At 28.2% G+C, this 23,696-nt stretch overlaps 2 protein-coding genes across 2 annotated transcripts in view; one reads left to right on the top strand and one right to left on the bottom strand.

The window, feature by feature from the left end:
- Nucleotides 1-23,696, top strand: part of LOC113364027 (guanine nucleotide-binding protein G(o) subunit alpha) — a gene marked incomplete in the record, with an annotated part of 295,478 nt that overhangs the window by 233,781 nt on the left and 38,001 nt on the right. The window contains 1 exon segment of the mRNA XM_026606489.1: nucleotides 780-940. Coding sequence (XP_026462274.1) covers nucleotides 780-940 — 161 coding nt within the window.
- On the bottom strand, nucleotides 4,279-23,367 carry LOC113364154 (probable cytochrome P450 49a1). Its single transcript, XM_026606635.1, has 10 exons — nucleotides 23,142-23,367; nucleotides 19,156-19,402; nucleotides 18,936-19,052; nucleotides 18,559-18,635; nucleotides 18,128-18,329; nucleotides 17,771-17,927; nucleotides 14,205-14,374; nucleotides 11,615-11,693; nucleotides 6,465-6,701; nucleotides 4,279-4,389 (listed from the first exon to the last, which is right to left on the bottom strand). Exons 1-10 carry the CDS (start codon nucleotides 23,365-23,367, stop codon nucleotides 4,279-4,281), a joined length of 1,623 nt encoding a protein of 540 aa, XP_026462420.1.

A 23,696-nucleotide genomic window follows, 5' to 3' on the forward strand; every position in this document is an offset into this window, starting at 1 on the left:
AATCGAAATAAATTCATTACTGTTGTGAAATGAAATATTTTTTTTTGTTTTCAAATACAAAACAAAAAAATCTTCATCTTTTAATCATCAAACGAAATGCTCAATAAAATGAAACCATCTGGTGGGAAACGGAGTTTGCCGGGTTTGCTAGTATATACATATATATATATATATATATATATATATATATATGTATATATATATGCAATTTATAGATACTAATTATTCCAATGGTCATAAATATGTGATAAAAATGAATATGCACGCTTATCTAAATGGTATAGAAAATTTTTTATAGTTTATTTATGTAATTATAATTATGATTTTTATCACTGATTTAATTTATTTATATAATTATTTACAGAAATTATTTGACCGCTATGGCAGTCAAGTTGCCCCCGCAGGGGTAGATAAAAGGTTTAAAGTTTTATTTAAAAAGTTTGTTTGAAACTAAACCAAAAGCATTGAATTTAATTATTATTATTACATCGCAATATTAATAAATTGTTGATTTGATTTTAGTACTATTTTTGCATATTTTTTACACACAATATTTTATTATTTTTGATATGATTTTGTTCATTATTTAGTGTTGCGTAAGAATTTTGATGTGTGGTATGTTGTACCCCCAGTTTTTTTAAACTTGACCTTTACTACCATATCCAAATAATCTGCAGGAGTTTTGTCCCAGCATATTTTGGCATGGTATCTTCTGTATTTTGATATTAAACTAATATCGAATGTTTATTCGGCACTTAAATTTATCGTTGTGTTAACAGACGGACGGCAAAATGGTCTTTGACGTAATCCAACGTATGGAGGATACAGAAGCATTTTCCGAGGAACTTTTAGCAGCTATGAAGCGACTTTGGTCCGACAGCGGGGTACAGAATTGCTTTGGACGGTCCAATGAATACCAATTGAACGACTCGGCTAAATAGTAAGTGGAATTATTTTTTATTTGTTATAAAAAATATTTATCGTCAAAAATTGAGTAAAACATTATTAGATACCCAAAGATAATTTTTTTTCTCTTATTCTTGATCCATGAAGTCAAAAAAATATAAATACGTATTCAAGATTTTACTCTGGTTCTGTTGAATAGAGAGTTCAACGAGAATAGAAGGACATGCTTATGATATATTTGAATAAAAGTGTAAACTTAATATTCAAGTTTTGGCCCGACTAAAATTTAATTAAGAATTATATTAAATGAAGAGTTTTTTTATTTACTGTTTTATTTGGGTTCGAGTAACAATAAAATCTCATACAATACTTCAAAGTTAACACTTTAATTTTAATTTTACTTAAAATCTGATAGTTTTTATTTGTCACTTAAGATGATAGTTTTCATTTATTTTCAATGCAAACAATGAAATGTCGTTTTTTGCATTTTTTCCATTTATTTCTACAATATTGCACATACATCGCAGTACTTTATAATCACATACATCCTAGAAAATTTCCTTAACAAACCTCAGAAAGATTTATCAAAATCCGAATAATCGTTTAGGAGGAGTATACAGTGAGTGCTTGTAATTTGATATGAACTTTATATAATAGCAATAAAGCTCAAATTAATTCTACGTTTAGTTAAAAAACGTTTATATGTGAAAAAGAAAAGGGCTGTTTTTAGGGATTTAGTTAAAAAACTACTTTAACATTCCACATACCATAACAATATGCTTAAATTGATTGTTTTTTTTTTATAAATTTGCAAGCATAGATTTCATTCATTATAAATGAAGTGTTATTAATAATCTTATAACATTAAAACTCTTATTAATAATCTTATAACATTAAAACAAAATTTTGATTGATTTAGATTTAATCCGTGATACATTTTTCCTGTTGACAGATTTTTAAATATTTCTTTAATATCTAAGTAACTAAGGCTCAATTTAATACATAAGTCTTGAAATTTCATATATACAACAATTGTTGAATTCTGTAGCAATAAATATAAATTATTTGGTTAATCTTAATAATAATGATCTTGATAAATTTTTAGTTAATTTATGAAATTTTAAATATCAGAGCGTTGGCAGTATTTTGTGCACCTCGTTCATAATTTTAAATTTGGGAAATATTTAATATATTTTTATCGACAAAATTTTATCTTGAACTTTTGCGTAATTCCATAATTTCATTTAGATTATTTCATTTAGAACAGTTATAGATAGCTTCAATATTTAACAAGTCTTTCGTTTACGATTTAGCCAGAATTGCTAAATATATACTGATTAAATTTAAATGCTTATAAAGTATAATATCATCATCCTCTAAAACGGAACTTTTAGTTAACATGTCATTTCAATTATATTTATAGAAAACTTACAGCTTTATTATCAAAGGTATCTCATAGCTTTATTACAAGTAATTCATTTCGAATTTAGACTGTATTGCTAGATATACTTTGATTAAATTCAAATGCAAATTAATAAATTATGTAATTAATGTTATCATTATTATTTAGACGTTTGCGATGTCGATGATTAGAACATAAACATGTTTATTTTGACGTAATTAATATGTAATTTATTTATTACAATTAATTTTGAATTTTACTGTTTATTAACAAGTGCAATTTTCCTAAACAAACGTCTAAATTTTCTACGAGTATTTTCGCTCGATTTCAATGTATAGTCAGGAGTATTTATTTCTTTGGATGAACTATTGATGATGAAACTTCTAAATATGTTTATATGTTTATTATTTGACAAATATGTAAGTGTTTCACGCTTAAGGATAAGAAAAGGTACCAAGGACCGTATTTTTGAATAAGGAAGTACGAAAACACAATTTTTGGATGTATATCCAATTGTTCCAGATCTTATTATCTTATAAAATATATTTGAATCTTAAGTTCAAAGTTTTACTCAATTTTTGGTGATATATTTTACATCAAGTTTATCTATGCACATTTTTTTGATTCAGAATTATGATATATATGATCGTTTTGGGTAGCAGATCTATTGATTGTCTTTAATAATAAATTGTAAAGTGCCTTTTTTGACGTAGAAAAATTAGTTTTTTTCAATATAGTAAAGCTAATTATGCCTAACAATCGAGGCATAAATAAATTTGATGTATAATATTTATTACAACAATATTATATGTGTATGATATCACGTACATTTGTGTCAGTATATAATACAATGGGTTAATCTCATATGAGATACTGGTTGCTGCACATCAGTCGTAGATTTTGCCCGTAGCAACTCGAATGCAAATATCTGTTTATGACATTTCAATATACCGATACGTCGAATTTCATTTTAAATATTTATATTCTAAATAAATACCTTAACAGATTTTGTGCTTTATGAATCTGGCTGTGCTCTACGATCGTTTTTCTTCTATAATAATATTTATAGGATTCTAGGAATTATAGTAAAAGGATTGACTTCATCACGTATTTTAGATGTTATATTTAACTTTATTGTTTTATAGAATAAACTTCTATCGGGTATCCGAATTTGGTATAATATTAGCTAATAAATACTTTTGATGATAATAATTCAAACAAAAAATAGATTTTGAGTTATTTTATGATTTCAGAATTTTTCACTGCCAGCTCTATACTTTTGGCTCCTTCGATTTATTTAGAAGAACATCATTTTTTCCGAAATTTTGTTTCAAACTTTCATACATTTTATTTTCTTATATGAGATTAATATTTACCTATATCGGAAAAAGATATAAAACTTTAATTATATAATTTACGTATTAAACCTTATTTAATAAACATTTGCGTAGACCAATATTTCTTGCTATTGATTTGTTTTGCATCTGAATTACTTTCAAATATATAATAATATTTGCTTTTATGTTACTTTAGTATGTAATACTTAAAAGTTTATATAATAGATGCATATTTTTTTAAGTTATTATTATATTTTTATTGCACATTTTTTACAATATTTACAGTAAATTACTAATAGAATGGCGTTGGATGTTGATGAATTATGATTTATGAATAATTTATTGACTAATGGCAATATCTATAATTTTTCAGTATCTAAATACTTTCCCTCTATTCTCACTAAAATAATCATTGACATGATAAACCTAAATTTTACATTTTTGATAATTCTCATTTCTAATGATCCAAAATGTTTACACAATAAATACAAGCAATATGCTTGCAAATATTTTTTCTAAAATGAGTGTGATGTATTTTAAATATAATAATAAATTACGACCTAACATGATATATAATATCTAAGTGAATTATTGCACTCTATGTAATTAAATAATTAAATATGCGCGAAATTTCTAACTTAATTCAGTTAATTTGAATTTCAATGGCTCCACAGGAATGTATGTAGGGGATACTTTGTATGTTAATTGTCCATAGTTGTACTGGACGTCATATTTTCGGAAAATCTGAAATGAAACAACCAAATGTATAAAAATATAATATTATGTTGAAACTACTAATCATATAGTGATACATAATGCTACAAATTGATATTGCAGGGTGTAATTTTGATATTTCAATTCGATTAAAATATAGTGCATATATGACCTCAACGTTCCTTCATTTAATGGAATACTTTTTAATAAAAACGTTATATAATTAAAAACAAACATTTTAAACTTAATATATTACGCTCTAATTTACGTTCATAAAGCTACACTCGAGCTATATAATTTGCCGTTTCTTCTTCGACATTTATAATGAATTTCTGAAAGCTAAAAGCTCAAAAGCTCGAGCTCTTTCTAGTTGCACATTAATTGATTACTGTAATTTTAATACAAAATATTGAGTAAATAACTTTTTGAGCTACACTTGTGCTATAGAAATTGCCGTTTCTTCTTCGATATTCATAATGAATTTCTGAAAGCTGAAAGCTCAAAAGCTCGAGCTCTTTCTAGTTAAGCATTAATTGATTACTGTAATTTTAATACAGAATATTGAGTAAATAACTTTTTGAGCTACATTTGTGCTATAGAAATTGTCGTTTCTTCTTCGATATTCATAATGAATTTCTGAAAGCTGAAAGCTCAAAAGCTCGAGCTCTTTCTAGTTACGCATTAATTGTTTACTTAAATTTTAATATAGAATATTGAGTAAATAACTTTTTGAGCTACACTTGTGCTATAGAAATTGCCGTTTCTTTTTCGATATTCATAATGAATTTCTGAAAGCTGAAAGCTCAAAAGCTCGAGCTTTTTCTAGTTAGGTGTTAATTGATTAGTGTAATTTTATTACAGAATATTGAGTAAATAACTTTTTGATGCTTATTATGATAATTAGTGATGTTGATAGCTATTATGATTTTGTGTAGTATTTTCTGCAAGATTTCACATAGAGTCGTACAGATTTATTGCTTATTTATTCTATTATCTTAATGAGGATTCTCAAATCGAGCGATTCAAATTTTTATAATTTTGGATTGATTTTGTAACTTTAAAATATTACTGATTACTTCTGAATGCTTTTCATACAATTACACTATCTAATAATAATGTTATTTAACTTAACAAATACCAATAGTTTTCGAGCAAATATTGATAATAAATAATCCAAAACCTTATTTAATAAATAAAATTTTATTATAATAACTATATACGAATATGTAAGAACTGAATATTGATTTTCAGTTGCTCTCGATAACTGATTAATATTTTATAAAATTTTAAAATCCTTCATATAAACATCATTGAAATATTTACCTCTTCATTAGATTATTTGCACTATAGCATTCAGTTTAATTGTGCTGTAGAACGACATGAATGCTATAGCATTCAAATTTTAAAGTCAATTATTTAGAATTTAATTTAAATAAAATTACGTTTTTGTAATTATGCAAAATAGATTATCATGGTTATGACTCATGGTTATGATTCTTTAAGTATTTTCGTATTACCTTGTCTTTTTCTGTAGTCACTAATTAGCTTAGGCAACCAAGTTCCGTAAAATAGATGCGTAATACTTGACGTGAATGCTATAGCATACAACGTATAAGATACAAGCGATTAAAATATGTTAATCTGACTACCCTTGATTTCGAATCTAAATTTGGATATCACATCCAATTTAAAAATAAAATGACTCAATTTTTGTACCGAAGCTTTTACAGTCCGCAAACGTGTTAAGATGAATCTAAGTTTTATATTATTACTAATTAAAGATTATTAGATTAATCGAGATTTTAATTATTTTAGTCACTAATTAGCTTGGGCAAGCAAGTTCCGTAAAATAGAAGGGTAATACTTGACGTGAATGCTATAGCATACAACGTATAAGATACAACCGTTTAAAATGTGTTAATCTGACTACCCTTGATTACGAATCAAATTTTGGATATCACATCCAATTTAAACATAAAATGACTCAATTTTTGTACCTTACCGAAACTGTTACTGTCCGCGAACGTGTTAATATTAATCTAAATTGTATATTATTACTAATCAAAAATTATTAAATTAATCGAGATTTTAATTATTTTACTAACCTTTGCTAATAATATTTGTAATTCCGCTTCCGCAAATCTTCTGCCCAAGCACGTCCTCCTTCCATATCCAAACGGAAGCGAAACGAAAGGATGTATTTGATCTTCCGTCCTGGCCTCCTGGTCGGCGTGAGGGCATGCATTCCTGGCCTTTAACCATCGTTCGGGCCTAAATTGTTCTGGTTCTTTGAAATACCTCTCCTCGTTGCTCACAACGTAGTGAGGGAAAATCACATGGGTCTAATGGGAAGAGATTTATGTTCATTGTTACTTGACAGGAGGAAGGAGATATAGTCAAGATATTTTTGAAATGAATATAATATTATGAATTCAGGTGGTTTGTAACAATACCGATAATTTGTAAAAAAAATTAATTACCCCTACTATAAGTAGAGGGAAGTCCCCGAGAGCCGGACACCTAAGGTTATTTATAAATAAATCAAAAAATATTTTACGAAATGTTTATTAAATTATGATTTATGTTAGATAACAAAGTTAGAAATCAAACTAAATTAACAAAAACGCAATCTTTGCTAAACAATAATTAATACTATCCATCAAACTTTGGTGGATTTTACAAAGTGGCACCTAGTACCGGACATTTCAAAATAACCAGCATTGAACACATATGTAGCCATCTCTACATTTGTGTTTGACGAATATTCTTAGATATTGCAAAAAAATCCTTCCCTATGCTAATCTAATCCAATATAATAATTAATAATTGGTATATTCGATATTAATTGATAGATATGGTACTTTTAAGGAGATAAATAATGACTTTTTAAGCTTGCTCAAAAAGATGACTATGTTGATCAGCATTTTCATTTTTGATCAGTAAATCTGCTTTTAATCTATATTTATATACATATTATTCTTATTTATTGTCTTTATAAATCTTCAAATAGAATATTTATTCTTCAATTACTTATGATACATTTTATAAATCAATCTATTATTATTGTTCCTTACGTTGCGCGTGTGTTTCCGACATCTCCGCTCTTACAAATATTTATTTTCACAACATTTACCACATGGCCATCAATAAAATTATTTTCTTTTCACACCTCATAGTAAAACTTAAATTTTTCTTGAAAGGTAACTTGCAGAATTCATCAATCTTTCTCTTCCAACTATTTTATTTCAAACTTTCACATACAATAGCATGAAATAAAGTTGCAAGTTGTATTTCAGATGGAAAATATGAATCTTTTACGGACATCCCGAACATACGTGCACATGTAATTCATTGTAAAAAGTCGGCCAAAACTTTATATGCCTCGGGAATAGTAGATTTTCCTACAATACTAGTATTATGTATGAAGCGCTCGCGCACGTACGAACAATGGAATAAACGCTAGTTTATCTTCTACAAAAGCAGGCTGAGGAGAATTTATGATTTAGCGTGACCTAAGGATGCGTTCCAGTTTTGGCTCTATTCGCTTTTGTGGTTCGACACTTATTTATGCTTAGTTTTATGGTCAGAGGGATCGTGGGAAGACTTAATATAAAAATTTACTTGGCTCTATCTTTTAGTTCTAAATGGTATTCTCAATTAATTCTCAACTAATGTTGTTTCCTTTGGGTCTATCCAGTGCCAATAATGAAGTGTTATTTATTAGATTCAATAACTGATTTATGTTTATATCTATTGATAACTCATATGTTGCTTCCACTTCAGGCGCTTTATTTAAAAAGACTTGTAATTGTGGTCTAGAAATAATACCTATTCAAACCCTTAAACGGATTATCTGTGGAACGATATCTAATATTAAAAGTTCTACTAACTGCAACATTTTTACATCTTGGGGGGCTTCCATTAATCACGTGATGTTTTTAGGGGGAGGGGGGGTTTGAACAAAAATCACGAAATATTACGTGGGAAAGGGAGAGGGATATAGTAAGATATCACGTGTATTTTTTTAACTAATTTTTTTAAAAAAAAGTTCAAACATTTTCAAAAAAAAAATCAAAAATGTTTTTTCACTTAACTAAATAACACGTGATGTTTGGTGGTGGAGGGTGGCTAATTTTGAATATCTCAATGTATCACCAAGGGGGAGGGGGGCTCCAAAAATCCTTGAAAACTCGTTCACGTGATTAATGGACAACCCCCTATATGTAATGGCTATGGTATAAGCCATTGTTTCATTAACTTACCCAAGTATTTGTTACATAAGCTATTTTAAGATTTTTTAATTTATATCAATGATTCAAATGTGTTTATAACTTAAAAATTACACTTCCAAATAACAAATTTATTTAGTGATTTAATGCAGAGTGATAAAAATTAATGCAACATTTAATTTGCTGGACTTCTTCTAAGGCGATGTCTATGTAGCGGAATATCTATTCAAAACCTTAAACGAATTACCCATGGATGTATATGTAATTTCTCAAACTTTAATAACTGTGACATTTTTATATATTTATTTGATGTCTACAGTAAAATTTAGCCATGTCACTATTTCAGACAGTGACTTTTCTTTACGAGTGTATTTTCTGCAGATGTGACGTTGCTGTACGAGATATCAACCGTCCAATTAAGATTTTTTAATAATTATCAATAAAAATGTATTCAAAACTAAAAAATTACACTAAATAATGATTAGAATTCTCAATAATCTTTCGCACAGTGATAAAAACTGAAGCAAAATATTCGACTTACTAGGTGTAGTCTATAGGCTACACTCGTAACCAATAATATTATTTTTTTAGTATGTATAGTGTGCTGAAGTAGGATATATTAGGTAGTGTCACAAAAATAATTATTTTTTATTATTATAAATAAAGTTCCATTCTATGTTGGTTACACGTTCAGAAAACCTTCTACATAAAGTACGACGTCTGTTCAAAAAGTACCCGGAATTTTCGTTTTTTCAAAAAAATATTTATTTATTCGTCTACATTAATGTGGTCCCCTTCAAAGTAGTCCCCCCCAGATATAATACACTTATGCCAGCGTTTTTTCCAATTTTCGAAGCACCCTTGATATTCACTTTTTGATATGTCCTTGAGCACTCTCAGCGATTTTCTTCAATCGAGGAAAACCGCCGTCCTTTCATGGGTCTCTTCAACTTTGGGAATAGGAAAAAGTCACACGGAGCCATATCTGGTGAATTTTTGCACTTTGCAACACTTTATTTCATTTTTTACGCAAAATTTAATACAAATTCTTTGACTTTTCAATTCTTCCATTGTAAAAATCGCCGAGCTCAGAAAAACACGTCGAACCTTAGCGACTACCACAGACAAAGTAAACAGTGAATATAGCTGAAAATTTCATCATACTTTAGGGGCATGTATACCAACACAATAAAAAAAAATTTGACAATCAGACACTCCAGACCCGCGAAATTTAATTATTAGTAATTCCGGGTACTTTTTGAACACACCTCGTATGTACGATCAAGTTAGGATTTTTAAAAAATTATGTACACGTAAAAGATTTATATATTTCCATCTGAAATACAACTTGCAACTTTATTTCATGCCCTTGTTTGTGAAAGGTTGACGTCAAAGCTCTCGAATAAAGAGAAGTAATAACTTTTTGACAAAATTCTAACTGTTATGATTGCTCGCTATATCGAAATCTTTCACCAGAATAGATATTAGTTTTCGCATTTATTTGTCTATTTCTATCACGAAGGAAAATTTTGTACTGCAATATGTCAAGTAATTTGAAAATGCTTTTTCTGAATAATTTTACTATAAATAAAATAATTCTATATCATTTTCCATATTCCGTAAGCCGAACACGTAACACATGTCTATTTCAAACTTGTTTATCCTACGGATTCTGAGCGTCTTGCTGTGTGCGCAAATGAAAATAAGTAGTAATGTGTGCGTATCGAATAGAATCGCCCACATTTGCCCAGAGATAACCCGAAGTAAAAGTTCTTCAGTCCTTTTAGCAACACCCAATCCGCACAAAACGGCCTTTCTTTGAATAATTTATTGCCGTAACGGGTAAGTTTAAATGGGCGCCTGTATATATTCATAGACGAAACACTGGTGGATGTTTAGCTTACATTATAACACAAAATCACTCATTTTTCTAAAACCAAGAGTTTTTATAATTTATATCTCCTAATTTATGAAGTTCAAACATTTTACGAGATTGTGTTTTGGGTGGGTATTTTAAAAAGCAACCAAAATTTGCTTAAATTACTTCTGAGTTGAATGAATGATTTGTTTTCCGAAAGAAGGATTACTAAATTTGCTGTATATGTTGGATATTATAAGAAGTAATTTAGGGGCCAATTATGTTTTAAAATAGACCAATGTTATGGCAAGGCTATGTTACTCTACGAGTTTTATATAAAATTGTACTAAAAACTGGCAAAATTCTATGTATTTGTTATGCCATCAATCGTTTTACACATAAACTCCACTCAAATTAAGTGAGATTCATTTTTTGATAATGCGCATTTTATATCTAAAATGCCTATCTGCATTTTGACAGTTTTTAGTACCATTTTATATGAAAAAAAAAGCAGTGTAACATAGCCTTGCCATAACATTAGAGTATTTTTGGCAGAAATATCCCCTTCATTTTATTTTAAGACCTGCGTTCCATCTAAAAGCCCTTTTCGAGTATTACGTATATATCAAATGGCTTATTGAAGCATTTGTATCAACTTGATCACAAATTATTGCAGTATCACAGAATTATAAGACATGTGGTTCAAGTACTAATATTTGATATTACTGAAATTGTATACTTATATCATATAAAATTTGAAGAGCGATAGTGAATAATAATTTAGAAAATGCATATCATTTCTGCAGAGTAATATAGATTGCTTTCTCCTTCAGCTCTCTGATTATTACTAGCTTGAAAGCTCTCGTTTCGTTGTCTAAGCACAGAATTGAATTAATATTTACTCTCATGGCCATTACTGTAAACGACTTCTAAGAAAGTCCGACGGTCAGCTTTATTTTACTAATTGGAAAATTGCTACACAAAGTCTCTTACTCTGGTAAATAATTTTGAAGCACAATGTTAAATTCATCCTTTGATTAAATATTAACGTGAGCATTTCTGAACGTAATTGTTGTTGTAACGAGTTTCTATTATAATTGTAATATTTAAGCAGCATGTGAAGTTGAGAATTAATTAAAATATAGGTGGAATAAATAGAATCACTTACGCCTTTTGGAACTTTGTATCCGCCTACGACTGCTTCTGACTGCAAGCTTCTGCCATTTCCCAGAATAACAGGCTTCATTCTATAGAAACAAATAATATGTTAATATAATTATTCTCATATATATTCACATACACACACACACAAACACATATATATATATATATATATATATATATATTTATATAGTGAGTACGGTAGTGACAGTCATCATAAGAGTTAAACTATACTGATTTTGATATAGGGACCAAAGAGAGAAACATGAAGTATGCTTGTATAAACAAGTTTCCATTATTGCTTTCAGTCAGTGCTATTTTTTCAGTTAGCGGATACTGGTCATCTTTTTTTTAATGTAATTTGTTACTTAATTGTGAGTACACCCGTAACTTAATTTAATTTTTTGTGTTAAATACTTTTTTGTAGCATTAATTAAGTTTATGTCTATTGTTATCTATTCATTAGGCACTATATTATCATGTCGTTGCAAAAAATCCTATAAAAACGATACTAAAACAAGCCAGACTGCAGAAGACGTCACAAGTCGATAAAAAGTTAAATAGAATAGCAGCCAACGTCTTATATTATACATCCCACTCGTTTTTCGCCTTCTACTTATAGATAGCATCTTGTACATTAGGAATACAAGTACTCTTCGATTCAGGTGGGAAAAATCTCATTATATCGATAAGGAGTTCGAAAAGGATCATTTACAAGTCATTACTGAGACGCTATAAATAAATATCTATTCTTCAATATTACATGTGGCTTTTTGTGCCGAATTTCTTTGATATTCAGTTGCATATTATCTTAAAACAGCATATATTTTTAAAGATTTATGAGCAAATTTTAATTCAAAATATTACATTTAAAAATTTAACGTAAATTTATAATTAATGATATTAAACTGGTTTGTTCTACTTACTGGTTTGGTAAAAAATTAATTGTTTTTGTGTTTAATCATATGGAAAGCGTCTATGAAAATTTTAACCAAGTACTTGCCATTATTTTATCATAAGATTTAGAACATTTTTATCGATTCTCAACATTGCTCTATATTAGAAATCTAGGAAATGAAAAGTTTGTTATTTCATTTGACAATATTTTTTTCAAAAGTCAGAATTTTCATTTCATTAGAATTTTACACATATATATGTCCTATATATAGGACAGAAAATAGTTTTTGCGTCATGAATTTATTTTTGCAACTGGATGGGTTCTATTTTTCCACATGTTGAAGAAAAATGCGAAATGGAAATTTCATTCTATTTTCAGAGACATAAAAAAATATTTGATGTGAATTGTCATTTTTCCTACTAGGTTTACTATATGCAATAACGTTGAAGGAAAATGAGGAATGAAAGTTTTGTTCTATTTCTACAATGCAATACAATATCATAGCTATAATAGAATTATTTTTGAAAGAATTGTCATATTTTCTACTAGTATTCACCACTTGTAATAAATTTTTCTTAGACTCTTATTGAAAAAAGTTATCGAATAGATAACTATTTTATTTAATCAAAAAAAGAAATATGAATTTTAGCGTGGGATGGGAAACTTTTTTTGCTTACTAAGATAGCAACATAACTTGCTGATGATTCGCGTCAAGAAAATATCTGAAAAAGTAACCGTTGGAAATATAGGAATTGAATTGTTATATTATGAAATTGCTCTGACTGTAGTCCCAGGCTTCAATCTGGCAAGAACTTTTGGAACAACTTTTTGACCACGGTAATTTGAGAGCACAATTAATGATAGTACCTATTTTCATACTAGAGGGGTGGTAGGAGTGAAAATTTAGATACCTACCTGATCAAGTAGGTTTTTAGTATCAGTTTGTTAAAATGCGATTGTTTATGTTTTTAATAATTTTGACAGCTAAGAAGCTGATGGAGTTGTTTTGTTTTTTTTCGAAAGTGAACTGAATATGTTTGTTAAAAGAATTAAACCAGTGGAGTAATAAGTCAAAATTTCGTGGAAGTATACTTAGTATCTACATGTACTGTATTTATTAATTGGTCACATATTGATTGACTGTACTCTTATTCATAAAAATTTAGGATATTAAATACTAAGGATAAGGTGTATCAACATGTATCACAATCTGTAATCTTACTCATGAAAATTAGTATATTGGAGTAATACAATGTATTTTTCCGCCATTACGGCGGCATCCGAATCAAAAGGGTTAAATTCTTTAACGAAACTAGCGAATTAATTTTACACTTTCTAAATAATTTGCCTATGCATACAAAAGATCTAGATCTAGATCTAATTGTATCGCACAATTAATGAGTATCATAGAACACATGATTATATGAAACAACTTTTCACTTTTCACGAAACATTTTCCATAAATTCGAAACACACGTTTTCGCATGGTCAACATCTTATACTTAGTAGATTATTATGAACGAGAGTAATGTTTCCAACTAAAAACAGTAGATGTGCTCAAATGACCATGGTGAAAAAGTAGTGCATTCGTCTTTTAACTAATTCCTTGTTTTTATCTATATTTTTTAAATTTTTGCTTATATTCGATGTAAAATAATTTTACATCGACTCTATATTCTCTGGTCTACCCTAAACATACCTCAAAGCCTCTTTGATGCAGGCTTTCAGATACTGCATCTTTTCCAAAGCCTGAACATCGATCGGGGTGCCCGGTGTGGGTAATATGGATTTCAATTCATCGCGTAGTCTCCTTTGCTTCTCCTGGTTCTGTGATAGTTGATATATGGTCGTAGTCATGGCTACAGATGTCTGAATATGAAAAGACCAGGTTGAATTAATGGCTGAAACATCGACCGATAACGTATATGTACTTTGTGAAATAATATGATACATGAAAAATTCGTGACGATGGAGAATTTGGAAAAAGGTCGATGGCATTTGGTATAAATGATAGCAGTTTATGTACATCGTACATGGTATCGGATGACATAAAAGATAGTTTTCGTTTGTATGTATTTATGTATTCTAAAGACAGATGATTCTATCAGATGACATAAATGATAGTATTCGTTTGTATGTATTTTTGACTTTAACCTGAAGTACTAGAAGTATATCTTGCATATTGTGAAAAAAATTAAGTTACATTACATTTATACACCATGTGCGAACACGTGTGTATTCCATGTTGAAACATATATGATTCCAATAAATTAATAGCGAATGCTTTGAAATAAAATATAAAATTTATTTTAAGCTGTACGTTTCAAGAACCATATGTATCTTATCATTCAGGTAAATTTATACAACAATAAATATAAATTTATGATAAAATTCTAATCAGAATCAGAACCGCTCAGGAAAAAATTGTACTGTATTGAAGAAAAAGCTTTAAAGCTTTAAATGTTTAAGATGTTAAAGATGCTTTTTCTTCAATATAATTGTATTAGTTTTTTTTCTGATTGCAATGTTATTATTAATAAATTGTGTTATTATTAATTTTATACTCATTATTGTATATTTTTAGCTGAATGCGGAGATGCATACGTTTTTCTACACCTAAAATTTAAAATAAATATAGTTCAATTCGGTACATTAACTGTTAAATATATACACTAGGGTGGTCCTTATAATGGACATTTTCGAATTTCCTAGCTCCCAAAGGCACAAATGGTTCCAAATTGATAAAAAACAATTCCTTGAAAGTTTTAGCTCTTAATATTAACTTTTAGATAAACCGCAATTCAATAAAAAATTTGTATGGAAATGGCATGAAAAATTTTTCAACTAGCTGTAAGTGGAATTCTGTCTTAAGGCAATTAAGGCATCGTGCCTTAAGGCAAATTGCTGGAACTTCCCGTACCAAAATTTTTTTTTTAAAAACGATTAAGATTTTTGAAAAAAATTTACTTTGAAAAAATAAGATTTTTGAGATTTTTTGATATTGGACAAAAAATTACTTTTTTTTGAAAAAAAAAAAATTTTTTTTATTTTTTTTTTTTTAAAAAAAATGTTTTATTTTATTTTGACATATTTTGGAAGATCTAAACTTTTTTTCAGAGCAATCGTACTGCTTTAACTGCATAAAGACGAAATATCAAAGCCCGTAAGCGCCGCGTCGCCGTCTAACGCGTAAACATTGGTACGGAACCCATAGAAATGTAAAAAAAATTTATACTTATTGTTAAAATCTCTATAAAATATTTGATAATTTGATGTGCATATGTCTAATGATCATTTTTAAACCGCCAAATGGCATTTTTTTTTACTTTTTTCATCAGATCTCCGAAACCGTTAGACCTGCCTTCATGAAAATTTGATCAATTCTTTATCTTGTCAATACAAGTAAAATGTTTTTTGAAATATTCAAATCGGACGCTCCGTTCTCTTAAAAACTGAGTTACCGTTTTCGGCACTTTTTGCCCCGTATCTTTGGAACGGCTAGACCTGCTTTCGCCAAAAACTAATCAGCACGTCTCCTTATTAATACGAATCGAATGTTTTTTGAATTATTCAAATCGGTTGATCCGTGTTCCCGAAATCGTCGACGAAAATTTGTATCCGCACATACATACACACACGCACATACATACATACATACATACATACATACATACATACATACACACACACACACACACACACACACACATACATCCATTTTTTCTAAGGTATGCCAAAATGTTCAGAAACCTCTGAAACGTAAAGATATATAAACATTTTCATTTTCGATTTTTTTGCGATTACTATAACTTGCCCTACGGGAAGTTAAAAATTTTGCAGAGCGTCGAGTTTTCAATGAAAAATAATACGAATTTTCATTTTTAATTTATTTGTCGCTAAGTTATACCTAAAATTTTTTTTTTAATTTTCAAAATTTTTTCTATGCTATTTCCATGCAAAGTTTGATTGGATTGCGCACTATCTAAAAGTGAATATTAAGAGCTAAAACTTTCAGAGAATTGTTTTTTATCAATTTGGAACCATTTGAGCACTTGAAAGCAAGGAAATTTGTAAATGTCTATATTAAGGACCACCCTAATGTACACAAAAATATTTTTTGATCATTGCATTTTATTTGGTTTCTTAAAAACTTCAACACGTTAATTGCCACGTCAGTCATATGTGTCTGACGCTAAGAATTTCTACATCAGCCATATCAGATATATATGTCTGACATACGAAATTGATGGACAAATAAAAACCGTTTTAATATGGCCATGCCAGCCAAATGTGTGTGACGTAAAACATAGTGTTTTTCCAGGAATTTTGGCAAAAACAAAATATTTTTTTTGATACCTTAAGTTTTCTTTCCTTGATACATTATAAACTAAATTTTCTAAAAAAAATACCATGGCCCATGTGACTTTTTTCTAATAATACGCCGATTAACTTGTTAAATTATTGTATTTTTTTTTTAATTATTTATTTTATTGGTAAGAATTAAAAAATTAATAGTGTGTCTAAAGATGAAATATCTATTAGACACACTATTGAACTAGTAATAGTATTCGAACATAAATTTTTCTATTTATAATCTTCCAATATTATGCTACTGCAAATATTTTTAGTCAACTATAGTGTTAATTGTAACAGATTTAATTGCAATTAATTTTCTACTTTTCTTTTTACAACGCAGAAAAATAATGTTTTTTTATAAACAAACAGTTATATCACGGAATTTTTTTCACCTCGTTCGACATTCACTAAATCTTTATATACACAAACTCATTAGATAGGCGTGTCGGACAAATATATTATCAAATTATATTTCCCCAAAAATCGATACTAACGAAACAACTTTATCTATGATTTTCTCGCGTGAATATTCATAATTAATTACGAAGTACGATAATGAAGCAACTTTACGAGCTTTACGGGGGTTCGATTTGAAAGCGTTATTAATATATAAAGGCGAACACATATGAATAGAATAACGATCAATTTATAACATGGTTAAATAACCTCGAGGGCAGGTTGTTAAAATTAGTTATGGAGACATGTATTTGCTTGCAGAGCCCTCAATTGCTTATTTATACAGGAAATTCATGGTGTTGAATTAAAAGTCCAAATACATATGGCCATAGAAAATATAATTGAGATAAGCCACTGTAATTTATATAAAATCATATATTTTCAAAAATAATTAAAGTTTATATATTAAAATGCTATTCTGTATATACAAAATGATTCATCATTATTTCTTACCGTATCTACGCCCACCAGTAGGAGATCAAGTGCCAAAACAGCAGCCAATTTTGGATTTGATGTCTCGTTTAGGATTTTCTGAACTATAGAGTAATTACCAGAGGCATTTGATTTGTCCATATTTTCCATCGCTATCGATATGTACTTCATGCACAATCTGTAGTGTTTGCAAATAGCTTAATGTGATTTTAATGCATTCGGAATGCTATGCTATCAAGTTAACAGAACTTAATGTTCTATTATATTATATATAATGTGCTGCTAGTCCTATAGTTAAGCATACATTGACTGTATGATTCAAGTAAATGTTAAAAATAACTATAATCCCGATATAAAAATCTATTCTAAAGCACTTACTCTCTGAACTCATCTAAAGCTCCTATATATTTCCTATAACTCTTCGTGGGATAAATTCTCCAAAGAGGTACTCGAAGCTCTACTTCAGCAACGTTCCAGAAGAATGTGTTTATAGCGCTTATAATTCTTTGTGGTTCTGAATTTGGTTCCAAATCCCGCGATAAGCATCCTAGTCTTGTATCTAATGCCACCCGTCCAATTGCTAAATTAAAAAATGAATTATTATTTTGAACAATACCTAGTTTGCATAATTAAGTTCCATTTATAATGCAGTCGTGATAATCTATTGTTTAACGTGAACTAACATTTTTAATTTGTGCTGGACTACTATAAAAAGCTTTATTATATATGCCATGAGCTTTATACGTGCTTTCAGTTGAAGCTCGAAAACTTTAATTTAAAATGTATTCAACTAATGCATTCATACTCACATTCTAAAGCCCATTTGTATAGTTCACCTAAAAAGTTTCCAGGTAATTCCTGATTTCCATCTCTCATCTCATGAATCCTTAAAAATTCATTTTATATATAACGTATTTGCTCGAATGAAGTTATTACATTACATACCATAATTTTTATAATGACTTAGTTTCATATATAGGTTATGCATCTAATTAAATATATTAGAAAAATCATACAGAAGTTTGATTTGATTCTTTTTATATTAAAATTCAAATATTAAAAAGCAAAATTCTCCCAAATATTTATATAAATAAATCTTTACCTCCAAGTATAATGGTATTTCGATCAACTACATATAGAACAATTAATAAAAGTCTTTATCATTTTTTTTCTCTACTATTATTACCTTTGCATAAAATCTCCTGCAATTTCATCCAGAGGTCCAACAAATCGTTTTGCAGTTGCAGGTTGCAACATTAGTTGTTGAACTTGAGCTCTAAATGCGTCCCATTTTTCACCATGCCTGCATTGCATTTAATTATAATTTTAATCAATATTAATTAAATAATGATGTTGAACATCTAAAGTACTATGAGTCCATAATTTAAATTAATATTATTACTTACACTCCAATGATACCAGCGTCTTTACCAAAAAAATCCTTGCGCAGCACTGCTTTATAGTGATGCAAAGAAGGCATAGATGGTCTGTGTGGAAGAGTTTCTTCTCTCCTGAAAACACGTCGAATTTCCTCACCATCAAAAACGAATAAGAGGTCTGGATGACCCACTAATCCACCAACACGGACCACATTTCCAAAATCCTTATGTAGAGACATCATTACTTTATCCAATTCATGAATCTTGTATTGTCCTGAAATAGTAGAAATAGTTAATTATTCTGTGGCTTTAAATTTATCATCTATTGCTTAATTTTATATTTTCTTGTGGAAATATTTTGCTTGTGAAATTTATTGGGTTTCGTTTTTAAGCAGATTAATTAACACAGTGTATTTACGAACTCATAATGAATTGTTTTTCTTACTTCTCGAGACTTGTTAATTTGAATATCTAATATTTAAGAAAATAATCAAACGTTTTTGGCTCTAGGTTTGCTCTGCAGTTTCTAATCTTAGAGCAATATGTGTTTTTTAATGAAACTTTTTTTGGTATTTAGATTTTATATTTAAAAAAAAAATGAATATCAATTTACAGGTAACTATTTTATGTTTTTTTCATTAGTAAGCTGCTGAAGCCAATGGTTCTGATATAGAAGTCTCAAACATACTATCAAATCATTCTCAAGAATATATTTTTTATAATTTTCAAAAAGTTTGGAAAATAAATTATATGCTAGGTTTCTAGCTAATATAAAAAAGTAGATAATTTATTACTATTTAATGCCATGATACAATAATAGTAATGATCTTTGGAATAAATTCTAATTTATGTTTTTATTTATTTATTCGAATAAAAATTTCTTTTATCATTAGAATACTAAAATATTAATTTCGCCTATTGAGGTACATAGCTTAAATTATATCTTTTTATTTTATTCCCTGGCACATGACATTTGGTCTAATTATCTATTTTGTGCAATCATATTGTTATATTTAAAACTTTAAAATCAATATATAAATAAATATGCTAATTATAACAGACTACTTAGTTCTATTTTATGCTTTATTTTTATGTACATAAATTGTTATGAATTTATCAGCTCATATTCTGCAGACAGAATGATTGATTTAATAAATAACTAATAATAAAATGAAGCATTTTAATTTTTTATTTTATTATTTAAATACGTATTTTGTATAAATTTTTATGCCACTATGCATGAAATTTAAGCGTTTTAGGTTTCAGGATAATAATCATCGTTTAATGAGCTTCCGAAAGTTTAGAAATACTTTTAGAGGTTTTAGCCTAATTGGCAGATAAGGTATATATATAATATAGAAATTAGAGAGCTTATTAATGAAGACACTTAATTTTTAGTGATTTATTAAAAAAGTTTGAAAAATGTTAAAATTAGTTCTGAATTTTTGTGACCTACATTCTAAATGATCGTTTATTTTGTAAATGCTATCAGTTTTATATATGAAAATAATTGAACACTTTTCGGTACTTTAAACTTGTTATATATTTTTTATTTATTCATGAACGTGATGAACCGAGTCGATTTTGATGGGATATAAATTTGCGTTTTATAGCTTTTAAAATAATTGAATTAAATTGTATTAAAATTATGTAAAGAAAATTTGTTAACTGTTGGGAATAGGAAACCTTTATCAACATTAATGCTTAATATAAATTATAACATTAAATAGTTATATAGCTGTAAATGATGTTAATTATAACCAATCGTTCAATTTATTTATTTAATTATTTAATTAGACTGTAATTTATATTCGAAACGTTGAATGCAATTTATATTTGAAAGAGCATTTTGTATATTAAATACACTTATTTTTGCATTTTATATGAATATTTCAATAGACAAAATCCAGTAAATTTATTTTACTAGTTTATATGATCAGTAAATTTAATGATGGCAACAAATTTTTACAGTAACATCATGAAAAAAATTAAGTCTGTAATTTTAAACCACTTTGTAATTTTTAAGTGAAAATTGATTAATGTTTTTTTAATATTCAAGTTCTTTCACGAAATTAACCCTAAATTGCAGGATAGCAAAGGTGAACGAGCTTTTAAAGTTTTTAAAAATGTTTCAGTAAAAGAAACTGATCTACATTTGATCATTATAAAATGTATTTCAAATTTAATTTCGCCCTAAATAGTAACAGCTTATAACCTTATTTTAATAAATCACATATGTTTTTTCTTTCAATATTTCTTCTATGGCGGGCTTATATGATGTTTAATGTAACCAATTATTTAATTTTTTCATTTAATCAGACTGTAAATTACGCCTGTATATAGGTGTAATTTACAGTCTGATTAAATGAAAAAATTAAATAATTGGTTACATTAAACATCATATAAGCCCGCCATATATATATATATATATATATATGAATTTCACATAGGTATTTGAACTGACATAGGTAAATCTGGGTTATAAGATAGGTAATTTTATTATGATGATGGCATTATAGACCATCTTCAAAATTGAAAACTTTAATATAAAACTATTTTATTACTTTTCAAAAATCGATTATTATCTCAGAGATAATTGAGTACTCATTAAAGCAAGAAAGTAAGTTAATTGTTTTAGAGATGAACTTAGAACTTTATATTTTTATTAAGCTTTTTATACTAATGCTCTTATTTATTTTATATGGTGTTTCTTTAAGCAAAATTTTAGTTTCATTATGCTGACCTACTTTTTGCTATTAGAAAATACATTTTGACTATAACCTAATCCTAATCTTTCTTGAGCAAATTTATTATGTAAAAATTGATTCTCGGTAATGATTTAGCGATGAATTGTATATGGTCTGTAATTTTTTAAGTAGAAGTAAGAAATGCTGACTTTCTTCATATTATTAGAAAATGTATTTGATTATTGATTTCAACCCTGCACAGTATCTTTCGAAATAATCAAGAATCCCTAAAAAACTTATAACCTAATTTTAATATATCAAATGCCTCCTTTTCCCTCAATATATCACCTACGAAGGGTGCAAATCTCCAAGTATTTCCTATTAAGACATCTTAAAAATTGAAAACTTCAATATGAAACCACTCTATCATTTTTCAAAAATTGATTGTTATATCAGAAGTAATTGAGTACTTTATTAAAGTATAAACCTAAAATAAAGTAAGAAAGTAAGTTCATTGTTTTAGAGATGAACTCAGATCTTTAAGCAGTTTTTAAGCAAAATTATAAGTATAAGGTGCTGACCTACTTTCTGTTATTAAAAATATATTTGACTATAACCTAATCATAATTCTTCTTGATCAAAATTATTATGTAAAAAAAGATTATCGGTAAGCTCATTGATTTAGGAATGAATATGGTCTTTAATTTTTTAAGCAAAACTTGAAGTAAGAAATGTTGACTTTCTTCATATCATTAGAAAATGTATTTGGTTATTGATTTTGACCCTGCACAGTATCTTTCGAAATAATCAAAAATCCTTAAAAAAACCTAATTCTAATAAATCAAATTCCTCTTTTCCCTCAATAAATCACCTATGAAGGGTGCAAATCTCCAAGCATTTCCTATTAATTATATGGTCTTTAATTTTTTAAGCAAATTTTGAAGTAAAAAATGCTGACTTTCTTCATATTATTAGAAAATGTATTTTACTATTGATTTTGACCCTGCACAGTATCTATCGAAATAATCAAAAATCCTTAAAAAAAACCTTATAACCTAATTCTAATAAATCAAATTCCTCTTTCTCCCTCAATATATCACCTATGAAGGGTGCAAATCTCCAAGCAATTTCTATTAATTATATGGTCTTTAATTTTTTAAGCAAATTTTGAAGTAAGAAATGCTGATATTCTTTATATTACTAGAAAACGTATTTGATTATTGATTTTTACCCTGCACAGTATCTTTCGAAATAATCAAAAATCCTTAAAAAACCTTATAACCTAATTCTAATAAATCAAATTCCTCTTTTCCCTCAATATATCACCTATGAAGGGTGCAAATCTCCAAGCATTTCCTATTAAGGGCAGCTCCTTGGGTCCCGGAATCTCTTCGTAGGCCTTGGGATAGGTCCTCGTCGTTTCTTCCACCTTCTTATCCTGTCCGTGGATTATTCCTGTTAGCTCATCAGGCGTTATCGTTATCGCCGAAGAGAAACTCTTGCTAACTCGCAAAACCTTGCTTGATGTTCTGCTGGCAGCGTTAACCGACATCCTGCCTCAAGATCTGTCGATTAGATAGATGATAATTAATTGCTCTTTATCACGGTAATTAGATGATCTAGATAAAGAGGTGTTGAGTTGATATAAAGTTCGGGATAGATTAATCAAACGGAACGTAAAATAAATTTTGAAGGGTCTGAGGAATATTTTTGTAGTAATTAGCATGCGACTGCAAAGCGTTGATGATCAATCAGTTCTCTTTGCGGAACGTCTTTTTTTTATTATCTCTTTTATTTACAACTGTCCAGTAAAGGACATTCAATAAATTTGATGAATTTCCAATAGTCGGCCGAAAAGGGACATTGTATACTACTCAGTAG

This window comes from Ctenocephalides felis, unplaced genomic scaffold, assembly GCF_003426905.1.
Source record: "Ctenocephalides felis isolate EL2017-DRISC unplaced genomic scaffold, ASM342690v1 CF-g0.4_SCAFFOLD_00845, whole genome shotgun sequence".
NCBI classification, from domain to species: domain Eukaryota; kingdom Metazoa; phylum Arthropoda; class Insecta; order Siphonaptera; family Pulicidae; genus Ctenocephalides; species Ctenocephalides felis.

Excerpts from the sequence above, each read along its gene's own strand:
- LOC113364154 (XM_026606635.1), bottom strand. The coding sequence starts at position 23,367 with ATGTCGGTTAACGCTGCCAGCAGAACATCAAGCAAGGTTTTGCGAGTT. Across the intron at positions 19,403-23,141 it reads GAGATTTGCACCCTTCATAG|GACAATACAAGATTCATGAA; the intron begins GTGATATATTGA and ends CTACTATTTCAG. Across the intron at positions 14,375-17,770 it reads TACTGGTGGGCGTAGATACG|ACATCTGTAGCCATGACTAC; the intron begins GTAAGAAATAAT and ends TTTCATATTCAG.